The sequence below is a fragment of the Microcaecilia unicolor genome, chromosome 8, assembly GCF_901765095.1.
Source record: "Microcaecilia unicolor chromosome 8, aMicUni1.1, whole genome shotgun sequence".
Classification (NCBI taxonomy): domain Eukaryota; kingdom Metazoa; phylum Chordata; class Amphibia; order Gymnophiona; family Siphonopidae; genus Microcaecilia; species Microcaecilia unicolor.
Window position 1 is genome coordinate 918193 of NC_044038.1, and position 26330 is coordinate 944522.

At 42.0% G+C, this 26330-nt stretch overlaps 1 protein-coding gene across 3 annotated transcripts in view; it reads left to right on the top strand.

The window, feature by feature from the left end:
- The window catches only part of SCNN1G (sodium channel epithelial 1 gamma subunit), a 58308-nt gene that overhangs the window by 13683 nt on the left and 18295 nt on the right, over positions 1-26330 (top strand). For all 3 annotated transcript variants that reach the window (XM_030212796.1, XM_030212797.1, XM_030212795.1), the window contains exons 4-6: positions 2223-2416; positions 14498-14598; positions 22156-22319. In XM_030212796.1, coding sequence (XP_030068656.1) covers positions 2223-2416; positions 14498-14598; positions 22156-22319 — 459 coding nt within the window. The remainder of the gene's footprint in view (positions 1-2222; positions 2417-14497; positions 14599-22155; positions 22320-26330) is intronic.

Genomic DNA, 26330 nt, shown 5'->3' on the forward strand with positions numbered 1-26330 from the left:
GGTTAAGTGACTTGCCTAGAGTCACAAGGAGCTGCCTGTGCCTAAAGTGGGAATTGAACTCAGTTCCTCAGTTCCCCAGGACCAAAGTCCACCACCCTAACCACTAAACCACTCCTCCACTTTCATGTTTAGTTTTTCCAAATATGAGTCTGGCGGCGGTATTCTGGGCTGTTTGGAGTTTTTTGATAGTCTGTTCTTTGCAGCCAGCATATAGTGCGTTGCAGTAGTCATTCTACATCCTTATTGGTCCTACCACTGGTTTCGTCCCAAACGTTACCTCTATAATCCCCTATAAAGGAGAGACAAAGTGCCATGCATCCTTTTACCTTGACTCAGCACACACATTACACTAGGCTCAAACCCCCTGTCAGCCTCCCCACAAATTCAATGCAAATTACAAAACAGCAATATATTGACCAGTGCCAGAGAATCTGATAGTCCGTAACTGACCCACAGTTCCTGAAATGAAAGCAATTCCCTGTCAGGCAACGTTAAGTCCCCAAGCTGGATACCTGCCAAGATCCAGAAATTAGGAACCCACTTGGCAAGCATCACACTACACTCCTCCAGCCAGTTGACATCATAGAGTCCTCCTCCAGCTCCTTGACTTGACCTTCAGCCTCATCCAGCTGAGTCAGTTGTTCCTGTACTGCAGACACTAGCTGAGCCACCTTGTCCACAACAATATCGAGACTGAAATCAAGTTGTTTTGAGATTTTGGCTGCCAAACGCTCCATCAGCGCTCTGATATTCACATGAGTTGCCAACACCAGTGGCAGGCCATTCTTCCTCTCCTGTGGCCTGCTCAGACTCTGCACCTTTGCTCTCCTCCGTTCATTTTTGATCTGTTTTCTTTGGCTTCATGGTGTGATCGGCCCTTGTTGCAGGTAGGGAGTGCTTGCCCAAATTTTTAGATACGACGAGTATAAAGTAAGAGTTATTCAAGCTGTGTCGAGATCCCTGGGAACAGGGGTGCGTTCAGCTCAACACATTACATGACTCCCCTTATGCCTTGTTAGTATTAACATTGATGATAATATAGCTTGAATTCTGCTAGTACCTCACTTTTCTAAGCGGATTATAGTTTAGGCTGGACATTTCCAGAAAATACAAAATAAGAACAATAAAACTGATACCTTCTAACTGTCTATCAGATTAGAACGCAGATTTCCTAAATAAGAAAGTTTTAATGTAGTTTTGAAATTGAAAATAAGTAGACGTAGACATTGAGAGAGTCTCTATTTCTTTGTTGAGACGTTCCATCTGAAACGAAAGGAGGTTTTCTAAAAGCCCTGGTCTTGTAATGTTAAAGGAGGAAAAGTAAATAGAGCAGTCGATCTAGTGATCCTTAATTCTTGAGAAAAAACAAAATGGGTTGTGAAATATGGTGGGTCTAGCCCATGTAGCACTTATGTAAACGTTACCCTTGTGGAAATTGGAAGCCAATGACTCTTAATAAAACTACTATCATACTTTTATCAAAGAATAAATGAAGCGGAGAACAGTATTCTGAATGAATTGCAGTCTTTTCAGCAGTTGTTTAGAAGATCCCAAGTAAATGAGGTTACAGAATACAGGCCTTTTAGACATCATTACGTCACAGCTTATCAACAAGATAGTTAACTGTTTCCAGTTCTATTGTACAGAATCTGCATTTCTCTTTTTACCATTTTTTTGAACTGGTTATGAATTGTCTTGTGCATAATCCAGTCTCCTTTGCTGCAACTATTTCTCTCTCGTCCTTTAACTTTAGCTACTGTCAACTGTGTGTCCAGATTTGATTGATGCTTGGCTTCTGGAGTAACACTTTGTATTTCTCACTGTATTTTCTGCTTTTGCTTACCTGTTTTCTCTTGTATTCTGATCTGATTCTTTAAAGAGTTTTTTTTTTCTTTTGCAAATTATTTTCCGCCTCTGAATGATCTGACTGATTCCTCCTGTTTATCAGAATGCTTATCGAGTATCTTTCTGTGAGCGTCTTACAATGCAGATGTTGAAACCAAGATGTGCAGTCAGTCTGAGAGACGGAGATAATGTCCAACACAGCCAAAACTTAATTCCTAGGGAGATGATATCATGAAAAAGTGTTTCATGGAGACTGTCTTACTCATAGTGATGAGACGCTCTTACTGTGAATCGGACATCTCATGAGTGTCTCATAGTAGGTGTCTCGCTGGTTATAAACAGCACAGACTGCTTATATGTTCTGTCTATATTTTTAGTGTGATCAGTACAACAAGTCGGACTGCATGATTTATACCTTCAGTTCGGGAGTCTTCGCCATTCAGGATTGGTACAGATTGCATTACATGAACTACTTGGCCAATATGTCCATGGAGGAGAAGATCCAGATGGGTTATTCTGCTGAGGAGTTCATCGTCATGTGCAAATACGATGGGATTTCCTGTGACTACAGGTAAGAAGGATCAGTAATTCTGTACCCCACTCTTGAGTATTGTCCATCTCCTCCCGGTCACCTGCTTGGTTGCCTGTCCATCCCTTCCCCAGGACACATGCTTAACTGACTGTCCCATCCCCCTTCACCGAAAAGGGTAGTTTCTAAGCTGTGATAGCGCATCATGTTTTACTGTAGCACTGTTTTACCATGGGAGTGACACCCACAGTAAATATAAATTTGCATTGCTGCAGCTGGGAAGACTAAGTCAGGCCCACTGTTCTTTCAAGGAGCTGGTAGTGGTGTTCCCTTTCCACAAATAACCCAACTTGCAAGCGTAACTGCAAGCTGTGTTATTCAGGTTGTATCATTCTCGGTATCTCATTGTTTAGTATGTGCATTTAAGGGCAAATAATACATAATTTTGCCATCTTAATGCCCATCGTTTGGCAGAAATTGTGTTTCTCTCTTAATGCATCTAACTACATGTTGAGGTGGATGTGCCAGAACTCTTCCCTGATCATTTGTTAAGGTGCAAATTCCAGCCCCTCCCCACATGAATATTCTCTGATGTCACTTTGTACACTAGAACCAATATGGAGTGTCTTGACTGTGCCAATCTATGAAAATCTTTTTCGAAATCTCTGAAGTAGTAGGAGACATGTAAGGTTAGCAGCTGCTCCTGGAGGTGTGTCTTACTGGATAAGGTTATCTCATTCAGGTTTGGGGCAGACAGAACTGCTATGCCTATCCCTTATGGTCCTCCCAAGTTCCTTGTGCTTTGTTAGGCTTGCGTCCAGATTTACTTGAAAAGAACATGAGGTGTAATGAGTTACTTGAAACATGTTATACAAGATCCCTGAATTGGGTATTGTGTATGTGTGTGATGAATTGGTTACGCAATAAATCTCAGCTAGTTGAGAAGCCTCAAAGGAACTCCAGTCCCCTTAAGGGAAGAGAAACCTAGCTTGTAGTAGAAACTGCAAGCTCCCTGGATTCGCACGGAGAACGAGACACGAGCTACTTGGAGAGTTAGGCTCCAGGAGAGGCGGCCAGTAAATCCCAGACCATGGAAGGAAACAATTCGCTTGTTTTGTTTAAAAAAAAAATGGAAAGGAAACAACATTGGAAAAGTATTCATTTTATTCTTTTGTTTAATTTTAAAATAATGAAGGACAATGCTGCTGCTGCCGGGTCCTTGGGCTCTGAAAGTTTCTAGACTGGTAGCACTGAATGTACAGCAATTGCGTGTGTAAAGGTCAGGCTCTGTTCTAGAACCTGTGCCTAAATCACCGAGGGGGCCCTTTTACCAAGCTGCGTAGACGCTTACGCACATCAGTTTTGAGTTACCACCCGGCTACTACGTGGCCCTTGCGGTAGTTTCATTTTTGACGCATGTCCGCTAGGCACGCCGGAAAATATTTGTATTTTCTGGCACGGGGGCGGTAATCGGCATTTTACGCACGTAGACCATTACCACCCGGTTACCACGTGAGACCTTACCACTAGGTCAATGTCAATGGCTGGTGGTAAGGTCAAGACCCAAAATGGACCCAAGGCAATTTTCATTTTGCCGCACGTCCATTTTTGTCAATTTTAAAAAGGCATTTTTTTTACAGGTGCTCTGAAAAATGACTCTGCATGTGCCCAAAACACGTCTACACTACCGCAGGCCATTTTTCAGCACGCCTTTGTAAAAGGGCCCTGTAGCTTGCGAATGTCAGGGGACATCTACGTGGGCGGAGCATGTGTGTGTCATAGGCACGTTCACAAGCAGCGTACACAGTGCCTAGAATGTGCACGCTGCATGGCACACTTACACCAGCTGTTGGCCTATCATAAGTCGCTCCCCGATGCAGCTTTCCACTGATTTAATGCTTTAGTCCTACCCTTAAGCTGGTATGCAGTTGGCGTTAAGCACACCCGTGTGTCATGTGTAAAATGAGGCTTGCTGAGGAGTCTCGCAGGTCACTGTAACATCCAGGTGTTCTGGTCGTACCTGTGCAGAAGTTACAGACAATGTTGTTGACAGTTTCTTACGTACTTCAAAAATTGAGGGTTCAAGCTTCCTGGGGAGCAGCCGACATCTTGTTCTTTTATTCTGGGGTTTATTTTGTAAATATTTTGTTTGCTTTATAGGTCTGTCCTCATCCCTTATTAAATCGAAATAGGGTTAAACCTAGTTATTCACATTCCCCGGGGTTTAGATGATCTGTATAGAGTAAACTTCCCAGCTAAGACCCGTGAGTTGTTTCAGGAAATGGACCGGTGGGAGAGTCTGACAATCTCCTAGTTGGGGCGTATTGCCACATTAAAAATGATCTTACTCCCTAAAATGTTGTACTTGTTTATGGCACTCCCTATTTTTTTATCAGATTCATTCATACGGGGTCTACAACATAGAGTGTTCTCCTTCATCTGGAGAAAGAGACCACCATGGGTACGTAGGGAAGTGATGTATCAATTACGCAACCGGGGAGGAATGGGGGTCCCCTCCTTTCAATTATATCATCAAGCGGCCCACCTTCGAATCTTAGCGGATTGGCTCCAAGAGGCCAGTAAGATGTGGCATAAGCTTGAGCAGGCATATTTAAAGCCCTACCCACTGAAAGTGATACCTTGGCTACCTGGGCATCTCCTCAAAGAAATTATCAGAGGGCCACCACCACTACTTCAGTGGCCACTCATTACTTGGAGTAAGATACAAGAGAGGTTCTTCCCAGACCGTGCCTATTTTATACATATGTTTATTTGCTTTGCCCCACAATTTGCCCCAGGACCCTTGAGTCCCTGCTATCGTACGTGGGAGAGTCATGGCCTTCGAGAACTGGGGCAGGTGTGGGAGGAGGGGGTGCTACATTTGTTTGAAGAATTATGTGAGGAATATGGCCTTCCCACCTCCAATGCCTTTCAATATCGCCAGCTACAAGACTTTATCAATCGTAGAGTGAAGGGAGAATTGAGTCTGTCTGAAACCGGTCTTGAGCAGGCATTGGAGGGTGGGGGAGGGAGAGGAGGGATCTCCAGGTTTTACAGGGCTCTTCTCGCATATCGCAATCCTATTGTGTATTATTTGTCAAAGTGGGAGGTGGCTCTGGGGGTGGACTATGATTTTGAACAGTGGGAGCAGGTTTTTCGCCCCTTGCTCCAGGTATCTACCTCCAGTGCCTTGGTGGAAAATGGTTACAAAATACTTTATTGTTGGTATTACACTCCTCAACGATTAGCTAAGATGTTCCGCAAAATCAGTCGTAGTCCCAGAAGGTGGGGACTCCTCCATGCCGCAGCCAAGATCAGCTTGCTTCGCATATGTTTGTGGCTGGCAAGCTGATCTTGGCTGCGGCATGGAAGAGTCCTCACCTTCCGGGAGTACGACTGATTTTGCAGACGCTGGATTATATTTATCTATTGTCTAAATTGACAGCTTTGCGTACAGGACGGCTATTGAAATATCACAAGACTTGGGATCCATTTGTTTTGTGGACCAGGAATCCAGATCCATCCTTGAGCATCCAGCAATAAGAGATGGGGGGGGGGGGTTATTTTTATTTTTGTTTGGAAAGGGGGAAGGTTCTGAGGTTGTATTATTTATTGCATTTGTACCCCACATTATCCCACCTTTTTGCAGGCTCAATGTGGCTTACAGAGTAGGTTATGATAAAGACAGTGCCTAATTTAAATACAATTGATCAAAAGCAGAGGTAAGAGAATAATTAGAAAATAATATTGAACTGTTGTGCTGGTACTGAGACTTTGATTGCTGAAAGGTTGATTTATGATTGTAATAATACATGATGACTTTTGTCTCTGTTGCTATTAATATTTTTCAATAAGAGATTAAAGAAATTAAACAGAAAAGTGAAATAGGTTTAAACCCTTGAGAGGCTAATTGTATGAAATTCCTGAAAATGTAAGGCTGCAGAGTTCTGCATTTTACTTTAAGGCTTGCTTGCTCTTCTAGTTACGTGGCCATGTATATGCAGTCCAGCAGCAAGGCGGACGCTGTCTGGGTGTTTGCAGTCAGAGGTAAGAGGGCGGCATGCTCTCTTTGGCTGGTTTTTGCTTTTACTGTATGTGTGGAGTAATGCGAGGACTCGTGCGTTCTCCAGTACTCTTTACTATATATATATGAAAGCATTTGGTGATATCGTTTAGGAATTTGGCAAATATTATCTTTATACAGATAAAGTGAAACTTCACTCTAGGTGGAAATCTACAGAGGTTTCAATTAATCAGCATCAGAATGGGCGAGAATAAATAGAGGTTGGATGCTAAAATAATAGAGAGTGTGGTGTAGCAGAGACAGGAATCTGAATTTGGAAGTCAGTTGCGCTCACTGTAGGCATAGCTTGGGTGATGTTCTGACCTGTTAATATAGTGCTGCAAATTTTGCCAGCTCAAAATATGATTACACAACTTGAACTAGTTTGTCAGTTGCACCCATGTCATGAGTAGATTTAGATATGTTAATTAATGCTTTAGTTACATCACATTTGAATTATTGTAATTCTCTCGGTGAATGTTCTAATTACTGCAAAAGGCATTTGTCTGTGTATTAGCTGGTTGCTGCTGTAAGGATCATATTATTCCAATTTTAAGTCTAAAATCTTGACTACTACTACTACTTGACATTTCTAAAGCGCTACTAGGGTTACGCAGCGCTGTACAGTTTAACATAGAAGGACAGTCCCTGCTCAAAGCAGCTTACAATCTAAAGGACAAATGTACAGTCAGTCAAATAGGGGCAGTCTAGATTTCCTGAAAGGTATAAAGGTTAGGTGCCGAAAGCACCTAAGTCTAAAATCTTGACTTAAACAGGATGAGCCCGAGTTATTTTACGTGTTAATGGTTCTAACTTGGTGCATCTCTTCACAGGCAGATCTTATATCTGAATGAGAAGGGACTAGTTACAAGGTGGGATCCTTCTCCAGCTCTCCCCCTTGTTTTATTTATGCAGCTCTTCTCCAAGGGAAATCTGGTTAACAGCTGATTTTGTTGAGACTGACATTTGAAAGGATGTGTGCGACTGAAACCCTACATACATCCTTTGGTTTTGAAAATTTTATGCTAGACAGCACACACTTTTCAGCTGGACATCTTGCTGTCTGGTCAAACATTGTGTAAACAATTCTGTAACTAGGCACTTGGCATATTGTAGAAAGGATCAAAGGTGCCTAAGTTCTGTTTCAAAATACTAGTTTAGCGGGTTATCAATGCACCTAAAGTTTGGGGGCACACACACGCTTACAGCAGCCAAAGCCTGGGGTGAGAGCCTGAGGCTAAGAAAGGCAGGAATGCATAATTTATCCAATACTGGAAGCCCCAACTGTATCCCGCCCCCTTACAAATACTATTTAAATATTGAGAATTTGCAGAAATTAGTCCTTAGGCACTATTCTAGCATTTAAACACACAAATGCTGGTATTCTAAACGTCAAACATAAGAGGCAGGATCCTTTCAAATCTACCTCTTCAAAAACTATATGAATAAATATCACCAAAACTCTACAGTTGAACACAAAAGCTACCACTGCCTTTTCCACCTCAAATCTGTCTTTTCAAAAACTCTGTGAATAACCACACGGACTATAGATGCCCTCTCCACATTGCACAACACTATTGTAACTCCACCAAAATGTAAATTGTAAGCCACTTTGAACTGAAACTTGTTTTTGGATAATAATGGGATACAAGAATGCATAAACGCATAAATAAATACAATCTTTTTCTTGGGCGCTGGCCCCCAAGGTGGACCCTAGCATCAGGTATCTATGATTTGGGTTATTCTTCCCAATGAGCATCACTTTGCATTTGTCCACATTAAATTTCATCTTCCATTTGGAAGACTACTGTTAGTAGCCACCCCTGGACCGACTCTGGCCTGTTTGTATCTTTTTGAAGGTGTCATCTCCAGAACTGTACACAGAACTCTAAATGGGATCTCACCAGGGACTTATATGGAGGCTCTAGCAAATTCTTTTTCCTGCTGGCCGTTTCTTTTTCTCTGTAGCCAGCATCCATCTGGCTTTTGCTGTTGCTTTTCTACCTGATTGGCCACAATTTAATTTAATTTTGGTATTTATAGTCCGCTTAACCTTGTAGTTCTAGGCGAACGACAAATCCAAATTAAGGAGAAGTAAGACTGAAGATTGATTTATTTGGCTCCTCCAACCAAAAAGCTGTCCCAGAGTATAGCTGTAAGGATTTCCTGTTATGCACCTGACTAGGATGATGAAAATCAGATTGGGAAATGCTAGGTTACTAAATGCAGCGACACATGGAAGCGTTCAATTACCCCTGTTTATGTGCATTAGTCTCTTGTTTTATGTTCCATTATGAATTGCTCTGGGCAGTCTGGTTAAACTGGTGGAGTGGTTCATAAGCAATAGAATGGAATGAAAAAAATCAACTGGGCGAAAGTCTCATAAGTAAGTTATTTAGGGCATCGAGAAACTGGTCCTCAAGAAAAAAGGGCATTTGCAGTAAAATCAGAAAAGGTCTGCAGAAGGCCACTTTCCAAGATGATTATGTTTGCATCCACAATCTGGATATATGTATCGATCTAAAACTAGATTTAAAAACAACCACAGAATCACTTGTCCCTCAGACGTGTACTACATGTATACACTGTATTAGGGAAGATGCACATTGAGACACTTCAATTCCCAAAGCATTCTTTCATTTAGAAAGAAGGTTAACAAAACTGAAAGAAGACCAAATGACCATCAATTTGGCTAAGTGTGTTATGATTCTGTTAGAATTCTGCTAGTCAGACGGGAATGCTTGGGACTGCTCCTGATTGGCCCGTCAGGGGCTGAGCTGGTGTCAGTCTGATCTACTTAAACTTACCTTTCCCTACATCCCCTGCTTTGGCGTTATTCCTATTCTGCTGAAGCCTTCCCTTCGCTCTGTGTGAGCTATTAGCTCTGTGTTTTCGTGGAGTTTGGTTACTCCTTACCTCGCTTGCAGTTTTCTGTTGCTTGTCTCTGGCTGCTGGCTGCTTCCAGCGTATGTCTAATTACCTCTTTATTCTGCACCTGGGATTCTCTCTGTTTGGCTGTGGTGCTGTGTGGCGAGTTCCTACCTTGTCCCGTTCTAGTTTGTTTGTTTTAGTTCCCCTTCCTTTGGAGGTACCCTAGTGTGCTGTGTTTGTATTCTGTTTGTAAGTCCTGCCCTTGTAGCAGACTCCGGCCCCTTTGTTTCTCTCCCTGGGGGGGGTGTTTTGTTTGCTTTTTCCCTGTACTTCTGATTAACCGGTTATCTGCTGTGTTCCCTGCCTCTGGCAGCTGTGTGTTTCAGAGTTTGGTTTAACCCTTTATCTGCAGTGTTCCCTGCCTCTGGCAGCTGTGCATTCAGAGCCTGTTTTAACCCTTTGTCTGTAGAGTTTCCCTGCTTCTGGCAGTTGTCTGCTTAGTGCAGTCTTCCCTTGTGACCACTTTAGTTCTTCCTTTGCTTAACTATCTTCTGTATTGCTGAATACTATTCCCTTTCTGTGCTGGGTGTGTGTGTTAGGCTCCTCACTCCGTTTTTGCTGACTTTTTCTTTCCCTGTTTGCTGAGGGTTTCCGCCTACAGTATCTTTATTTCACAGTCCATCATTTCTTTTGTGTGCCATGGGGTTCTGCTTGACATGTTTCTGTGTGTGCTTCCCTTTCTCCCCTCCCTACGTATGAGTCGGTTCCGGTTCGGCCGTGAGGCCTGCATGCTTGAATCGTGAGTAAATGGGTTCCCAATAGGCCATGAGGCCCGTCTGTTTGAATCCTGAGTAAATGGGTTCCCATTAGGCCGTGAGGCCCGCCTGTATGCCCTTTCTTCCCTTTTCTGGAGGTGCAAGTTGGTTGCTATGTGTGTGTGTACGGCTTGATAGCTGGGGTAGTGTGTAGTGCCTGTTCGGGCCAGCCTCGGCCTAACTCCTATACTAGGCCTCGGTCTGGGCTCAAGGGCTCACAACCTGAGCAACAAAGTGGAGTTGTGTTATTACTGCAGATGTTATTAAAGCCAGAAAGGGTTTTCAAAATGAAAACTAGGTCCTATTGAGGAAAACAAGAAAGAGCGAACAGAGTTGTGAATTATTAGGAAAGGAATAGAAAGTAAAACAAAAAAATACCATAATGCCTCTGTATCAACATCTCAAGTAGTGTCTGCAATCCTGGTTGCTGCATCTCAAAAAAGATACAGCAAAATTAGAAAAGGTACAGAGAAAGGCAGCCAAAATAATAAAGAAGATGGGACTCTTCTCCTATGAGGAAAAGCTAAAGAGGATAGATCTCTTCAGTTTGGAGAAGAGACAGCTGAGGGATTTGATTGAGGTCTATGAAATTCTGAATGGAGTGAAACGAATAAATGCAAATAGATTGTTCTTTCACCAGGTTCAAAGACCAGGGGACACTCTGGTAAGTTACAGGAGTATAGCACATTTCAAACAAATGGGAGAAAATATTTTTCACTCTGTGTATTTAACCTCATTGTCAGGGCAAGTGGTAAAAAGTGCTGAAGCAGTTAATGTAGGTGGGTTTAAAAAATGTTTGGACAAATTTGTGGAGGAAGCATCCATAAACCATTACGTGGGCTGGGGAAAGCTACTACTTTTGTGTTGCATTTTATTACAGACAATAAAGGGGATATGCCCACACCAGAAACATTCTTTGTGGGTGATGATTCAGAGGAATTAAAGTAAATCCCTGAGATTCTGGAGAGGTACCAGAGCAAGTTGACAAATTTAAATGATATTAACTCACCGTAATATGATGGTAGTCACTCTAGAAATTGAAGACATACCACTAGTAGTCTGTAACATGACATTATAATTGAGTGATGTACCAGACAATTGGAGGGTGTCCAGTGTAATGGCAATTTAAACCTCCTGTCCTGCATAAATGAATTAACTCACTGATTAGCATGTCCAGCTATACCCAACACAAAATATCTCTCAAGAAGATTTGCCTTTCAACCATATCAAAAGCTTTACTAAGATCAATTTATCTCTCCAAAAATAGATCTCGTCTAACATTGCTGTCAACAATAATTCAGTGCTAGACCTTCTCCTGAATCCCGCTAGTCTTGGATCCAGCAGAACATTAGCACTGAGAAAACATTATTTGAGCAGCCCCCTCCTTCTCCAAGAAATTGGCCAGCATAGGTAAATTGGAAATGGGCCTAAATTTTCACATAACTCGTACTTTTTTTTTTTTCTCAAAACTAGAATAACTTCAGCCTCCCTCAAATAACTGGTAACACCCTTGAGATAGGGACACATTTTATTATTTGTATTATTCTTTGTACACCACTCTGTTATACTGGCTATTAAGAGTGGTATATTAAGCCCCGAATAAACCATATGCATAAACATTCATCAACCGAGACTGACATAATGCATTGCTCTACATCTAAAGGGCAATCACATCCTTTTCCTCCCATTTGGCTAAAAGCCCCCAATCTAGAGCTTTTCCCAATTGATCATCAACTGGTATTACAGAGTTTAACCTCTGGCACGCTTCCTGAATTTTGGAAAGCAGCAGTTATTTGCCCATTATTAAACTCTAAACTAGATCCTTCTTCTGCACACAGTTAACGTCCTGTCTCGACTCTTCATGTCTTAGCTAAGCTTACCAGAAAGGTAGTGTATGATCAGCTTCTCTCATACATGGTGGATGTTCTCTATCCTTGACAATCAAGTTTTCATGCAAAGCATAGCACTGAAACAATTACAACAGCTTTGGTCAGTGAAATCTGTAGCAAACTGGATAAGGGTTCTATCAGTCTGTTTCTTTAGATCTCTCAGCAGCCTTTGATCTGGTCAAACACTCCTTAATAGCTTAACCTTCTGTTGGGATTGTGGATAAGATCATCGATTGGTTTTCTTCATTCCTTCAAGATTGTTCTTTCAGTGTTTCTAATACAGGGCAGAAATCTTCCACCTACTCTCTAGGTGATGTTCCTCAAGGATCACCTCTGTTGTTTAATGTTTTCTTGAACCCTCTTCCAACTTTGATTCAGTCCCATGGCATCTCAGCATATTTTTATGGTGACGATATCCTCCTACTTTTTCATATGAATGAAAAGAATATCAATCTTCATCAACTTGTACATTGTCTGGAATTTATTTCTTAACAGTTAATTATTTGGTTCTTAATGCTGACAAAACAACTTTTTGTTGGATTACAGATCACACTCCTTCTCCCACTCTTAATTTAAAATTCTTAGGTAAGCAGTTTACACCAGTCGAATCATTTTGTTATCTGGGGGTTATACTTGACTCACATCTGACATTTTTCTGAGCATTTGTTTTTGCTCTTTGCTAGTTACACTCTATTCGAAACTCTTTGAACGTTGAATCTCTGTAGACTTCTTAACACGCTTATATAACTTCGCATTTAGACTACTGTAATAACATTTATGTGGTTATTTCTCATACAAACCTGAAATGTTTGCAGACATTAGAGAATTCTGCTGCATGTTTTCTTTGTAGGGCAAAACACAGGGACCACATCACCCTGCTAGTTTTGAGACTTCATTGGCTCCCTATTCAATATAGAATACAATTTTAAACCTTATTCTTGCTTATAAAGCCTTTCATGATGGTATCCCAGACTATTTGGCAGCGTTAGCAATACCTTACACTCCTCCATAGTTATTGTTATAGACTGGTTCTCTCGGGCCCTGCACAAGCCCGGTGGGAGGTATGAGAAATTGCACATTTGTCCCTTGATTTACGTTCTCAGTGTTTTAAACAGTTCAAAGCCAACGTAAAGACTATTTATTCCAAATCGCTTTTAGTTGAGTTTTAGAATTGTAGCGAGAAGATTGACATCACCAGTAAACTCTATTGTCTTTGTGTTTGGTGTTGTCTTGTGTGTGTGTCTTTCCTTTTTGAGTTCAATTTCTACTTTCTTTAGGTTTGTTTTTTTTTAATTATGTAAATCGCCTTGCTTGCTCTATCGCCAAACATAAACATCTTAAGTACTGTGTACTTGTATTTCCTTCCTTCTCCCAGGAAAGATATAGCAGAACTAGAAAAGAAACAGATAAGAATGACAAAAATGGTGAATGAGGGATGGCTGCCTTTTGGAGAGAGGCTGAAGAAGTTAGATCTTTTCAGCTTGGAAAAGAGAGAATTAACGGAATTGTTACACATACCTTATTTGACTGGACATAACATTTATCTCAATGCCTTTGTCTTACCCATTTTGTCCGTTTGTCCCAACTACAGCTATCCCCTCTGCTGCTGGTTGAGATTCTTCATTGTAGGTTTCTGTTACACAAATGTTCTACTGTGCCGTTTTAATGAGACTGTATCATATTGCCATTAAAATGATTTACTTTGGCTGTTTCCAGGTTTATCTTAATTGTGTATTATGCTCGATTCACCACTGGAGACGTGAGTCCAACAGTCTTTATTATATCAGAGATAGCGACCCGACCTGTGTCGGGTCGCTATCTCTGATATAATAAAGACTGTTGGACTCACGTCTCCAGTGGTGAATCGTCTATTAGTCTCTACTTTTGCCTTCTGTGATTCGTCATCGTAGAGAACTTTTCCTGTTCTATATTTTGGATTTGTGTATTATGCTAACATCTGGTCATTTTACTGATGTTACACTGTTACTGTATGATACCTGTGTCAAGCTACACCTGTTCTACCTCTCCTTTGGTGAATCTCTTTACAAACGCCATTCATAAATCTGAATTAGTAAATAAATATTATAGAGCTTTATAAAATTATGAGTGTGGTGAAACAGGTGCAAAGGGAATTGGTTGGACTAGGAGGGACACCACGAAGCTAATAGGTAGCAGATTTTAAAACCGTATTGTGTTTGGATTTTTTTGTTTGGTTGGTTTTTTTTTTCTTCTACCCAAGGCACAATTAAGGTGTGAAATTTGTTCCTAGAAGGTGGCTGTCTCCATCTTTCTTCCAGGTTGGAGCAATATGGAACAGACTTTCTGATTTGGTGTTGCTTCCAAGTAATCCACTGGCCAATATCAGAGCAGGATACTAAGCTCAAAAGATGTATAAATCTTACTCTACTTTGGGTGACGAAATATCTCTCTATCACCCTTTTTGATCATCTAAACTGAAGGAACTATCTCATATTCTTTTTTTTAGAAATTTCACCCTGTTTCATCACCCGCTGTATGGAAATTGTTACACATTCAATGGAGGACAAGATGACGTCCTGATGTCATCCATGGGAGGCCAGAGCTATGGTAAGAAACAGTAGTACTGCATTTATTAGGTCCGCCATAGGTGTCCCATGATGTAGTGTACAAATGAAAGTCAGTGTGAGTCAGCACATATAAATGATTACAAACATGGAGCTTGTACACTGCGTCCTTCGTATTTACAGAGTAACAGCAGTGCCCTAGAACAGCCGCAAATGCAAATTGTTTTAGACGGTCTATAAGGTGCTTCACTGACATTCACCAGATCTAGAACACTGTCATGGATGGCTCATGTAGAATAGAATCTGATTTGGTGTAGAAATTGTGAGATAGCCCTTGTGAAGTCAACACCAGCAAGTCTTTCACACAAAACTATTCAAAGTTGTTAAAATGTATGCGGATTGTGAAAAATTGCAGGAAGATCTTTGGAAACTGAGCATCCAAATGGCATATTTAATGTAGTCAAATGTAAAGTGATGCACTTGGGGAAAAATAATCCAAATCATAGTTACCTGATGCTAGGGTCCACTTTAAGAGTCAGAACTCAAGAAAAAGACCTAGGTGTCATTGTAGATAATATGCTGAAATCTTCTGCCCAATATGCGGTGACAGCCAAAAAAGCAAACAGGATGCTAGGAATAATTAAAGAGAGGGATGTGAAATAAGACCAAAAATATTATAATGCCTCTGTATCCTTCCATGAGTGTTGTGTTCAGTTCTGGCTGCCGAATCCCAAAAAAGATATAGTGGCATTAGAAAACGTTCAAAGAAGAGTGACCAAAATGATAGAAGAAATGGAACTATTCCCTTATGAGGAAAGGCTAAAGAGGTTCAGAGCTCTTCAACTTGGAAAAGAGATGGCTGAGGGAGGATACAATTCAGGTCTACAGAATCCTGAGTGCTGAGGAGGTGAATCGATTTTTCACTCATTCAAAAAGTACAAATACTAGGGGACACTCAATGAAATTAATGGAAATACTTTAAAACAAATAGGAGGACATATTTTTTCACTCAAAGAATAGTTAAGCTCTGGAACTCGTTGCTGGAGGATGTGATAATGGCGGTTAACGTTTCTAGTTTTACAAAAGGTTTGGAAAAGTTCATAGTCTGTTATTGAGATTTACATGGGGGAAACCACTGCTTTCTCTGGGATTGGTAGTATGGAATGTTGCTACTAATTGGGTTTCTGCCAGGTACTTGTGACCTGGATTGGCCACTGCTGGAAGCAAGATACTAGGCTAGATGGCCCATTGGGTTCTTATGTACCCTCATCAAAAAAAAAAATTGTACGATGTGATACCCACCAGCAAGCCTTCTCAGGAGTCGACCCCATGCTCTGGAACTTACTCCCAGGTGTGCTATGTCTAATTCGAGACTACCATTACTTCAGGAAGCAGGTGAAAGCTTGGCTCTTCGCCCAAACCTTTAATACATTTGATGACTGACTGTCCACCTACTCCGCATCTTGACTAGCTCACTGCGCACCCTGATACTAGTTCCTCGTGTCTTATTAATTTCTGTGTTGTTTGGATGTTCTAATGTGTTGCCGATTATGGTGTTTTCATTTGTATTGTACTGACATCATAGTATTATATCTATGTCATTTGAATGTCCTTCCATGCTGCCTATTATAGTATCCTTCGTATTTTGCTGACATTTTATCATATTTCTTTTATGAGATTATTTTACTGTGCTTTTAAATGTTTATATTTTTTATATTGTTTGTACCTCATTGATTTTATTTATGCTTATGTTTGGTCATTTTACTGTTATACTGTTAAAATTGTAAGCTTTATGTCACGTTGTACCTGCTGTACACCAGATTGGGTGACTTCTCTGTTAAATCCCAATTAAGCAATAATTATCTGTTTTTTGATATATTTATTAAAAATTATAGTCTGTCTTGCAAAAAAATGATCAAGTTGATTTCTAACCAGTTATTCAGACAATAACTACTACTACTACTACTATTTAGCATTTCTATTGCGCTACAAGGCATACGCAGCGCTGCACAAACATAGAAGAAAGACAGTCCCTGCTCAAAGAGCTTACAATCTAATAGACAAAAAATAAATAAAGTAAGCAAATCAAATCAATTAATGTGAACGGGAAGGAAGAGAGGAGGGTAGGTGGAGGCGAGTGGTTACAAGTGGTTACGAGTCAAAAGCAATGTTAAAGAGAGAACAATAAATCACAGACATATGCAGCCACTGAAACCCTTTTGTGGCCTGAACGTGCTGCTTTTCATAAGTTCTTTCAATTAATGGAAAATTTGCCATAAGCAGTGACCTGTCATCTTTTAAATGTTCTATAAAATCTTTGTCTTAGCAACTTAATGGATGTTGGAAACAAATTATATATAAGGAGTTAAGACTGTCTGTCTGGAGCACAGTGACTCTGAAAATTTAACAAAATGGCATCAAATTTGGTATGAGAAGGAGTGGGATGGAAACCTGATGAAAATACTCCTTGAGTTCCAAATTGGCCGGATTGACCAAGAGTTCCAGAGAAAAGAGCTCCCTTAAAACTGAGGGGGGGGGAAGAAGTAGTTATTTTGGCAGCATGGAAACTCATTAATGAATTGCTCCTTTCAGACTGAGTCTCTCTTCCACTTTCCTGGTAGCAGACCTACCAAACCCCATCCCCACACTTTGAAATTATGGACTGGCCTCTTAAATTCATTGAAAAACTGGATGTACAAATAAGAAAACTCTTCCACGAGGCAGTCTAGAAAAATCATTGTATGCAGAGACTGTGCATTCCTAAAAAAAAAAAAAAAAGCCCACAGTTTGTGAAATCTGTACGTGTGTTGACTTTTTGTAGTGCTTTCCTATCACAAATGGATTTCAGAGTATGTTTATCTACTGTTTTTAGTGTTATTTTATGTTATTTTACATTGTAAACCGTTCTGATTTACTTTTGTAATTGACGGTGTAGTAAATGAATAAACAATAAAGGAGCAGTGGGCCTCGTAGAAATAAATGATACGTACAGTGCTCTGTACGTCTGGTAGCACTATAGAAATTAGTAGTATTTTTTTTTTTTGTTATATTTGTACCCCACTCTTTCCCACTCATGGCAGGCTCAATGCGGCTTACATGGGGCAATGGAGGGTTAAGTGACTTGCCCAGAGTCACAAGGAGCTGCCTGTGCCTGAAGTGGGAATCGAACTCAGTTCCTCAGGACCAAAGTCCACCACCCTAACCACTAGGCCACTCCTAATAGTAGTAGTAATCTAAACTTACCATCAGAAGATTCCAGGCTTAACAGTATCAATAGATCCAAACTCTTAAAAAGTGCTGAAGTATGAGAGCAAGTGTCCAGAATCCAGGTCCATCATTAATCCTGGACAGACTTTCCAATCGTCAGAAGGAATGAGTAAGAAATGGAACCAACAGAAGAAGCCAAGCAGGAGAAAAAGATTTTTAAAGCTAGAGATCAGCAAACAAGGAAAAAAATGAATGGCAAATGCACAGATACAGTGGGGGAAATAAGTATTTGATCCCTTGCTGATTTTGTAAGTTTGCCCACTGACAAAGACATGAGCAGCCCATAATTGAAGGGTAGGTTATTGGTAACAGTGAGAGATAGCACATCACAAATTAAATCCGGAAAATCACATTGTGGAAAGTATATGAATTTATTTGCATTCTGCAGAGGGAAATAAGTATTTAATCCCTCTGGCAAACAAGACCTAATACTTGGTGGCAAAACCCTTGTTGGCAAGCACAGCGGTCAGACGTCTTCTGTAGTTGATGATGAGGTTTGCACACATGTCAGGAGGAATTTTGGTCCACTCCTCTTTGCAGATCATCTCTAAATCATTAAGAGTTCTGGGCTGTCGCTTGGCAACTCGCAGCTTCAGCTCCCTCCATAAGTTTTCAATGGGATTAAGGTCTGGTGACTGGCTAGGCCACTCCATGACCCTAATGTGCTTCTTCCTGAGCCACTCCTTTGTTGCCTTGGCTGTATGTTTTGGGTCATTGTCGTGCTGGAAGACCCAGCCACGACCCATTTTTAAGGCCCTGGCGGAGGGAAGGAGGTTGTCACTCAGAATTGTACGGTACATGGCCCCATCCATTCTCCCATTGATGCGGTGAAGTAGTCCTGTGCCCTTAGCAGAGAAACACCCCCAAAACATAACATTTCCACCTCCATGCTTGACAGTGGGGACGGTGTTCTTTGGGTCATAGGCAGCATTTCTCTTCCTCCAAACACGGCGAGTTGAGTTCATGCCAAAGAGCTCAATTTTTGTCTCATCTGACCACAGCACCTTCTCCCAATCACTCTCGGCATCATCCAGGTGTTCACTGGCAAACTTCAGACGGGCCGTCACATGTGCCTTCCGGAGCAGGGGGACCTTGCGGGCACTGCAGGATTGCAATCCGTTATGTCGTAATGTGTTACCAATGGTTTTCGTGGTGACAGTGGTCCCAGCTGCCTTGAGATCATTGACAAGTTCCCCCCTTGTAGTTGTAGGCTGATTTCTAACCTTCCTCATGATCAAGGATACCCCACGAGGTGAGATTTTGCGTGGAGCCCCAGATCTTTGTCGATTGACAGTCATTTTGTACTTCTTCCATTTTCTTACTATGGCACCAACAGTTGTCTCCTTCTCGCCCAGCGTCTTACTGATGGTTTTGTAGCCCATTCCAGCCTTGTGCAGGTGTATGATCTTGTCCCTGACATCCTTAGACAGCTCCTTGCTCTTGGCCATTTTGTAGAGGTTAGAGTCTGACTGATTCACTGAGTCTGTGGACAGGTGTCTTTCATACAGGTGACCATTGCCGACAGCTGTCTGTCATGCAGGTAACGAGTTGATTTGGAGCATCTACCTGGTCTGTAGGGGCCAGATCTCTTACTGGTTGGTGGGGGATCAAATACTTATTTCCCTCTGCAGAATGCAAATAAATTCATATACTTTCCACAATGTGATTTTCCGGATTTAATTTGTGATGTGCTATCTCTCACTGTTACCAATAACCTACCCTTCAATTATGGGCTGCTCATGTCTTTGTCAGTGGGCAAACTTACAAAATCAGCAAGGGATCAAATACTTATTTCCCCCACTGTATCATTGGAAATATAAAATGTTACTCCAGGAGCCATACATGGATCAAGCCCGGAGAGATGAACTGAAACCTGAGGATGAGAGATTGATAGTTGCAGCCTAAAACAGTGGATTAATGATGAGAGAGTTCACAGTGAGCATAGACAAAGCTGGTACAACTGATATTTGTAGATTTTGTAGGAAAGAGCAGGATGCAAAGTGCTCTTGGCAGAAAATGCTTATAAAGGGGCAACAAGGTGGTTTTCATTGGAAACTTTGGAAACTTGACAACATCACTGTGCCAGAAAAGCAATGGGATTATGACAGTAAGGAAATATGGCAGAAAGATGCAGAAATCTTTCCCATTGGTTTGGGTGCCACAGATCTGATCCAAAAGAATTTCCAAACACAGCTGGAGAAGTTACCTCTATGTGTTATGTCTTATGAGCTCCAGAAGGAAGTTCTCTTTGGCACAATGCAAGTACTATAGCAAGCGTTAGCAGTAAATTTGAGAGTCTGAGATCATGCTCCACATACCCTAGCTTAGGACTGAGGTTCATTCCTGTTATAGTTCCCTGGATTTTATATAGCATGTGCAAATCCGCTCGGATTCTGGATTTGAGCACACAATTACTTAAGCCAGTCAGCGCTGATAATTGCCGCTTTACAAGTAATTATTGATACTAATTGGCATTAATTAGAACTTATGCGCACAACTTGCTAGGCGTATTCTGTAAAGTGGGGCACATAAATTCTAATGCGCATTGCGAAAAAGGGGGCATGGGCTTTGGTATTGCAAAAATCTACACGCACGGTGGTTACACCAAGTTTTACTTGGCATAAATGGACGCATCTAGAGTTAGTTGCAGTCATGGCCACTGGGCATATTCTATAAACTGTTCCTAAATCTAGTGTGATTTATAGAATATGCCTAGGTGGATATATTTTCGGCAACAATTTTTCAGGCGTGGTATGTAGAATCTAGTCCGTTCTCGAAGCATTACAGATTAGATGTGCAATGTCGTGAGGATGCTATTTTTGGGGCAAGAGTTCTCACGGCAGGATTGCTGGGGTCCCTCCCTTAAGAGCACTGCTTTGTTACTTCCCATCAGTCAGTTCCTGGAACAGTCCGGAGGGACACTAAGGAAGAAGAAATTAGACCTTACCTGCTAATTTGCTTTCCTTTAGTCTCTCCAGACCGGTCCAGGTCCCACCCTTTTTGTAAATAATATGGAAGAATGTATTCTTGTTGTCTTCGTGTAGTTGTTTACAGTTTTTACAGTTTTGGTTGGTGATTGGAGCTGCTGTGTGGTATTGGAAAAAAACACAACAACAAAGTAGAAGATATGAAAGTGAGACGTGCTTTGTCGAATATTTCTTTGACTGACCAACACGGTGATGTCGATGTCTCGCCTTGCACAGTATGGTTCTCATTGAATGGCTGCTCAGCTACCCGGTGGCACAGAAGGGATTTCTTTCTTTCTTCCTCTCCTGCTTTGTTACTTATGTACTGAATCTAGGGCTAGATGGCCAGGGCTCTTATTGGCTCTCTAGAGTCAGAGTTCTCAGTCTCCACCTGCTGGATGGAGTGCATAACCCATCAGTCAGTTCCTGGACTGGTCCGGTGGGACTAAAGGAAAGCAAATTAGCAGGTAAGATCTAATTTCTCCTTATTTCTATGATAATGAGCATAAATTCTATTTTTCTGCTCTGGGATCTTGCCAGGTACTTGTGACCTGGATTGGCCACTGTTGGAAACAGGATGCTGAGCTTGATAAACCTTCGGCCTGTCCCAGTATGGCAACACTTACGTACTTATGTGTATACCAGCTTATACTCGTTATCTTTGGGCCGTGGCACCCTGTGGTTAAACTGTAAAATCCATCCTTTCACATCTAATGATTTGAAATATTATTATCCTTGGCTTCATTTTATTGTTCTTTCCAAAACAATGTTTGGGTATGGCTCCAGTGTAATTTTATTTTTTACCCTCTCACTTTTATGGTGGTTGTTGTCTGTGTTTTGCTTGTAGACCACGAACTTAGCAGTGGTAGGTAGATATTGTAGTTTGCTCTGGTCATGGTACACAGAGGCTTGATACATTTCTTCCATACTTTATTATAACTTGGAAACCAATCAAAAAAACTGCATGAAAAATAGCAAGCATTGATAGGCTTGTCAGATTCCACTGTTTATCTTAAGCAAGTCACTAAACTTCCCTCCTATGCTAAGACTTAGATTAGAAGCTGTCTAGGACTGGAATGTCATATAGAATGTACACTGGTAACAGTATGTTTTAGAAATATGAAGTCCAAGGTTCCTGCTGGTGTTTATTTTTGATATGTATGCAGTTTCCTTTGAAGAATGAATCATCCCATGAAAAGACTTAAAAGCATGCTGGGCAGAGTCCTGGGAGCGACACACAGGCAGCCAGGAGTAGTTAGGACACTGGAAAGATGCAGAAAATTGATTGGAGAATCAGTGAATCCAGCTTCTGTGCTTGGTATTTAGCACAAATTTGAAATATCTTGTTCCACTTCTCTCTGCTACAGGCTTACAGGTTGTGTTGTACATTGACGATGAAGAATACAATCCATTCCTCGTTACATCAACAGGAGCAAAAATCCTTATTCATCATCAAGATGAGTATCCATTCATAGAAGAAATAGGAACCGAAATCCAACCGGCAGCAGAAACCAATATTGGAATGCAGCTGGTAAGCGACGCTGAAATGTGACAGTGATAGCAAGCTCCGAAGGGAGGGGGGGTGACAGTATTTCCTGCAAGGTCAAAGCTCAGCCTTCTAGGTAAACCCAGGTAGTGGCAGCAGAACTCCCATGGGGATTGATCATTTAAATCATAGAAATTAGTGATGATTTGGGGGTCTTTGCTGTTCAGAGTGTGTCTGTGCTGCCTGTATGGGGCATAACCCAATGGCACCTGAGATCTACTTATTCATTAAGCCAGAGGTAGATAAGAAAGGGTCACTTACGTTTTTTATTTTTATTTATTTAACTTATCTGTAATCCATAAAAGGAGTCCAGGAGCTTCAATATGTACCAATAATTCCAAAGTATCATCAGAATTCTCGAAAGCAGATCGCTCAGTTCAGTGGTAGGGTGGTGTTCCAACAATGGTCAGTCCAAAGCTGGTGATGTTCAGATATCAGAAGAAAACTGTCCAAAGTTCATAAATCCTAGCTTCTGAGCATTTCAAATCATCAGTCCACAGTTTCTGGACTCCTTTTATGGAATACTAGTAAAAAAGGCCCATTTCTGACACAAATGAAACGGGCGCTAGCAAGGTTTTCCTCGGCTCCCCTGCAGCCACCCACGTCCAGCGACCCTCCTCTCCCCCTGCAGCCACCCAGGTCCAGCGACCCTCCTCTCTCCCCGGCCCCCCCCTCCTGCCACCCATGTCCAGCGACCCTCCTCTCCTCCTGCAGCCACCCAGGTCCAGCGACCCTCCTCTCCCCCTGCAGCCACCCAGGTCCAGCGACCCTCCTCTCTCCCCTGCCCCCCCTCCTGCCACCCATGTCCAGCGACCCTCCTCTCTCCCCTGCCCCCCGGGTTCTGAAGTTGACATCATAATGGCTACGGTGATGTCAGCCTGATCTACAGAGCCTAGCAGACCAACTCGGAATGAGCCACGGTCCCAGGCAAGTCAGAACGTTGGAGGTGAGAATTATTATATAGGAAAGATGTTAGACATTTTTTTAACTCTGTTTGAAGCCACCCCCTGCTTTGCGATAGGTTTGAAATCTTTCATGCTAGGGTTTGGTTCAATGATTGAACGTCTACCAATTGCTTGGGTAATCGAGCTGCACTGTTTCTGAGCACCAATTTCACCTTTTATATTTTCTTCTTTTTTGTGCTGTTTTAATATTTTGTTAAGGTTGATGACTAAAACCTCTACTTTTATAGTGTTTGACACGACTTCAGAGGAGTGCCAGAAAACTCTGATTGCTGTAGAGCCCAAAGTGCCATGCTGTAGGGGTGGGTGATACCTTGTAATATTTCCTAGGGCTCAGAGTAGAGAGTTGCACGGGGACAGAAATCTTACCCATCCCCGCCCGTCCCTGCTAGAATCTCACCCATGCCCGCAAAAATTTAATCCATCCCAAACCGTCCCCACCCGTCCCCGCAAGAATTTAATGGTACATAAAAGAAAATTCTGGTCAGCTCCCTCAGTCTCTCTCTGGATTTGATCCACATCACTGTAGGCAAGGAAGGAATGGAAGCTGAAACTTAGAACACTTTGGTGTGCACATGTAAGATTTGTCTCTGATTTCTGGCACTGTGTGCTGAGAGGTCACCACATGCACGCGCCAGTAGGTCAGGTGACATCCGATGCTCTTGCCTATGTCAGAGCTGAGGTCTGCGCATCAGCCCGGGAGCAAAGAGGATTAATTGTAACATAGTAAGTAACAGCAAATAAAGACCTGAACGGTCCATCCAGTCTGCCCAGTAGTCACACTCATTATCAATTCATGATTAAATCAATGAGTGTGATATTATATACTTTCTTTCGTGGTTCTGGAACATAGACCATAGAAGTCTATCTGGCCCTATACTTATGTTCCAGCTGCTGGAGTTCTCGCTGGAGTTCTCGCTGAAGCCCACTCCAGTCTATTCGACTTCTCATTTGTGGGATCCAGAGTAAAAATCTGTCCAGCACTGTCCTTATGTTCCAGCCACTGAAGGAGCTGTCTAAGCCCTTTCTAGCCCATCCTAAACCAGACTGCCATATATTAGACACAGACCATACAAGTCTGCCCGGTATCGGCCCTAGTTAATCACAGCCAGAGTCGCCATCTAAGCGTCACTTGACACATCCACACACATGCAGCCATTTAAGGTTAGGATTTTTATAACTTCCATTTTCTAATTAGAGATCCTCTGTGTTCAACCAAGCTTTTTTGAATTCCTTCATCATTTGTGTCTCTACCACCTCCTTAACGGAAGACTTTCCACATTTGTGCTGTTAAAGGAAGGAGGATGAGGAAGAGGAGGAGACAGCACTCAAGGTACTCAGTAGATGAGAGACTGATGCAGTGCAGCTTACACTTCCATGGGAACCCCGCAGAACTGCTTCCATCCCCGCGGGAACCCCGCAGGACCTGCTTCCGTCCCCGCAGGTACCCTGCAGAACTGCTTCCGTCCCCACGGGAACCCCGCAGGACCTGCTTCCGTCCCTACGGGAATCCCGCGGGTTCCACGGGATTCCGGCGAACCCCGTTCCCGTGCAGCTCTCTAGCTCAGAGATGCTTTAGGACATTCTCATGTATTTAAACTAGTATCTGTCCCCAAGGATAAAACCCCCACAGCAACTGAGTGTACCTAATATGTACCCCAGATAACAAGAGCGCCGAAGTCTGAGGACATTCGCCACTATTTTCCTTTCAAAAGATTGGGACTTGGGAGAAAATTTCTCTAAACATGAGCTGAGTTGCCTGAACCTATCTGGAGTGTGGTGGCCTGTGGAAAAGGGACCAGTAGGTTTCTTCCTTGTTGGTCCGAATGTTTTCTTGCATCCTTAGTTGTTCCACTGTGTTACCCCATTTCCCCTCAGCTTGTCCATTTGTTTTTCCAGCTGTTATGATGTATATATGTTATGGCTAATAACGCTTCATTTTTTCTGGCTGTTGTCAGTGAATCTGGTTCTAGCATTATTAATGTGCAGTTGTTACCTTTATTGGGGCTCAGGGGTTTGAGAGAAAATGGGGAAAGGAGTGGTCCTCGGGGTGAGAAGCCCCCCCCCCCCCCCAAGCATCAGTCAGTCCCCTTGAAAGCAAATGCTGCTGTTCTAGGTTGAACTGTAGCGTTCTGTCCCTTTGGGGTGAGGAGGATCCCAGCCACACCACTTATCTGTTCCACATATGCAATTAAAACATTACTTTTTTTCGCAGGCTTTAATTATTTTAGGTAATGTGATCTAGATTGGACCATTTCAGCATCTCCCCTTTCTATCTCCATCCTCACAAATTCTTCACGAACTGTATTCTGAACCTTCCTCTCACTTTCTGACCCTGCTAATGCTGTTCTTCACCCTTCCGTAGGTCTCCCTGTCATCTTATAAACTGCTTTCCTATATACAACTGAGGAGTGTGGTAGCCGTGTTAGTCCACAAGGTTATCAATAGAAATCAAACAAAATAAAACATGGAAAAGAAAATAAGATGATACCTTTTTTATTGGACATAACTTAATACATTTCTTGATTAGCTTTCGAAGGTTGCCCTTGTTCCTCAGATCGGAAATAAGCAAATGTGCTAGCTGACAGTGTATATAAGTGAAAACATTCAAGCATTACTATGACAGTCTGACAGGGTGGGAGGAGGGGGGTGGGTAGGAAGTATGCATGGGGACATCAAAGCATATCATTGATATTCTAACAGGTTGGGTGTGGCTAGGTGAGGGGAGGGTGATCAACAGAGACATACAGCTTTATGGTTTATAATGGGCTAGGAACCCCAGATCCTTGTTAAGTCCTTTCTGTTGGGTGTTAAAATATTCAATCATTCTGACTTCAAAGGTCTTACGTTCTTGTATGGTTTTAAAGTTACCTTTGAGGATTCTCACTGTGAAATCACTGGTACAGTGTCCTGGTCCTGTAAAATGTTGACCAACAGGCGTGGGAACCCTGCTGGCACCAGTATTGTTCATATGATGTCTATGTAAATTGAATCTTGTCTTAAGCATCTGGCCTGTTTCTCCAATATAGCATCC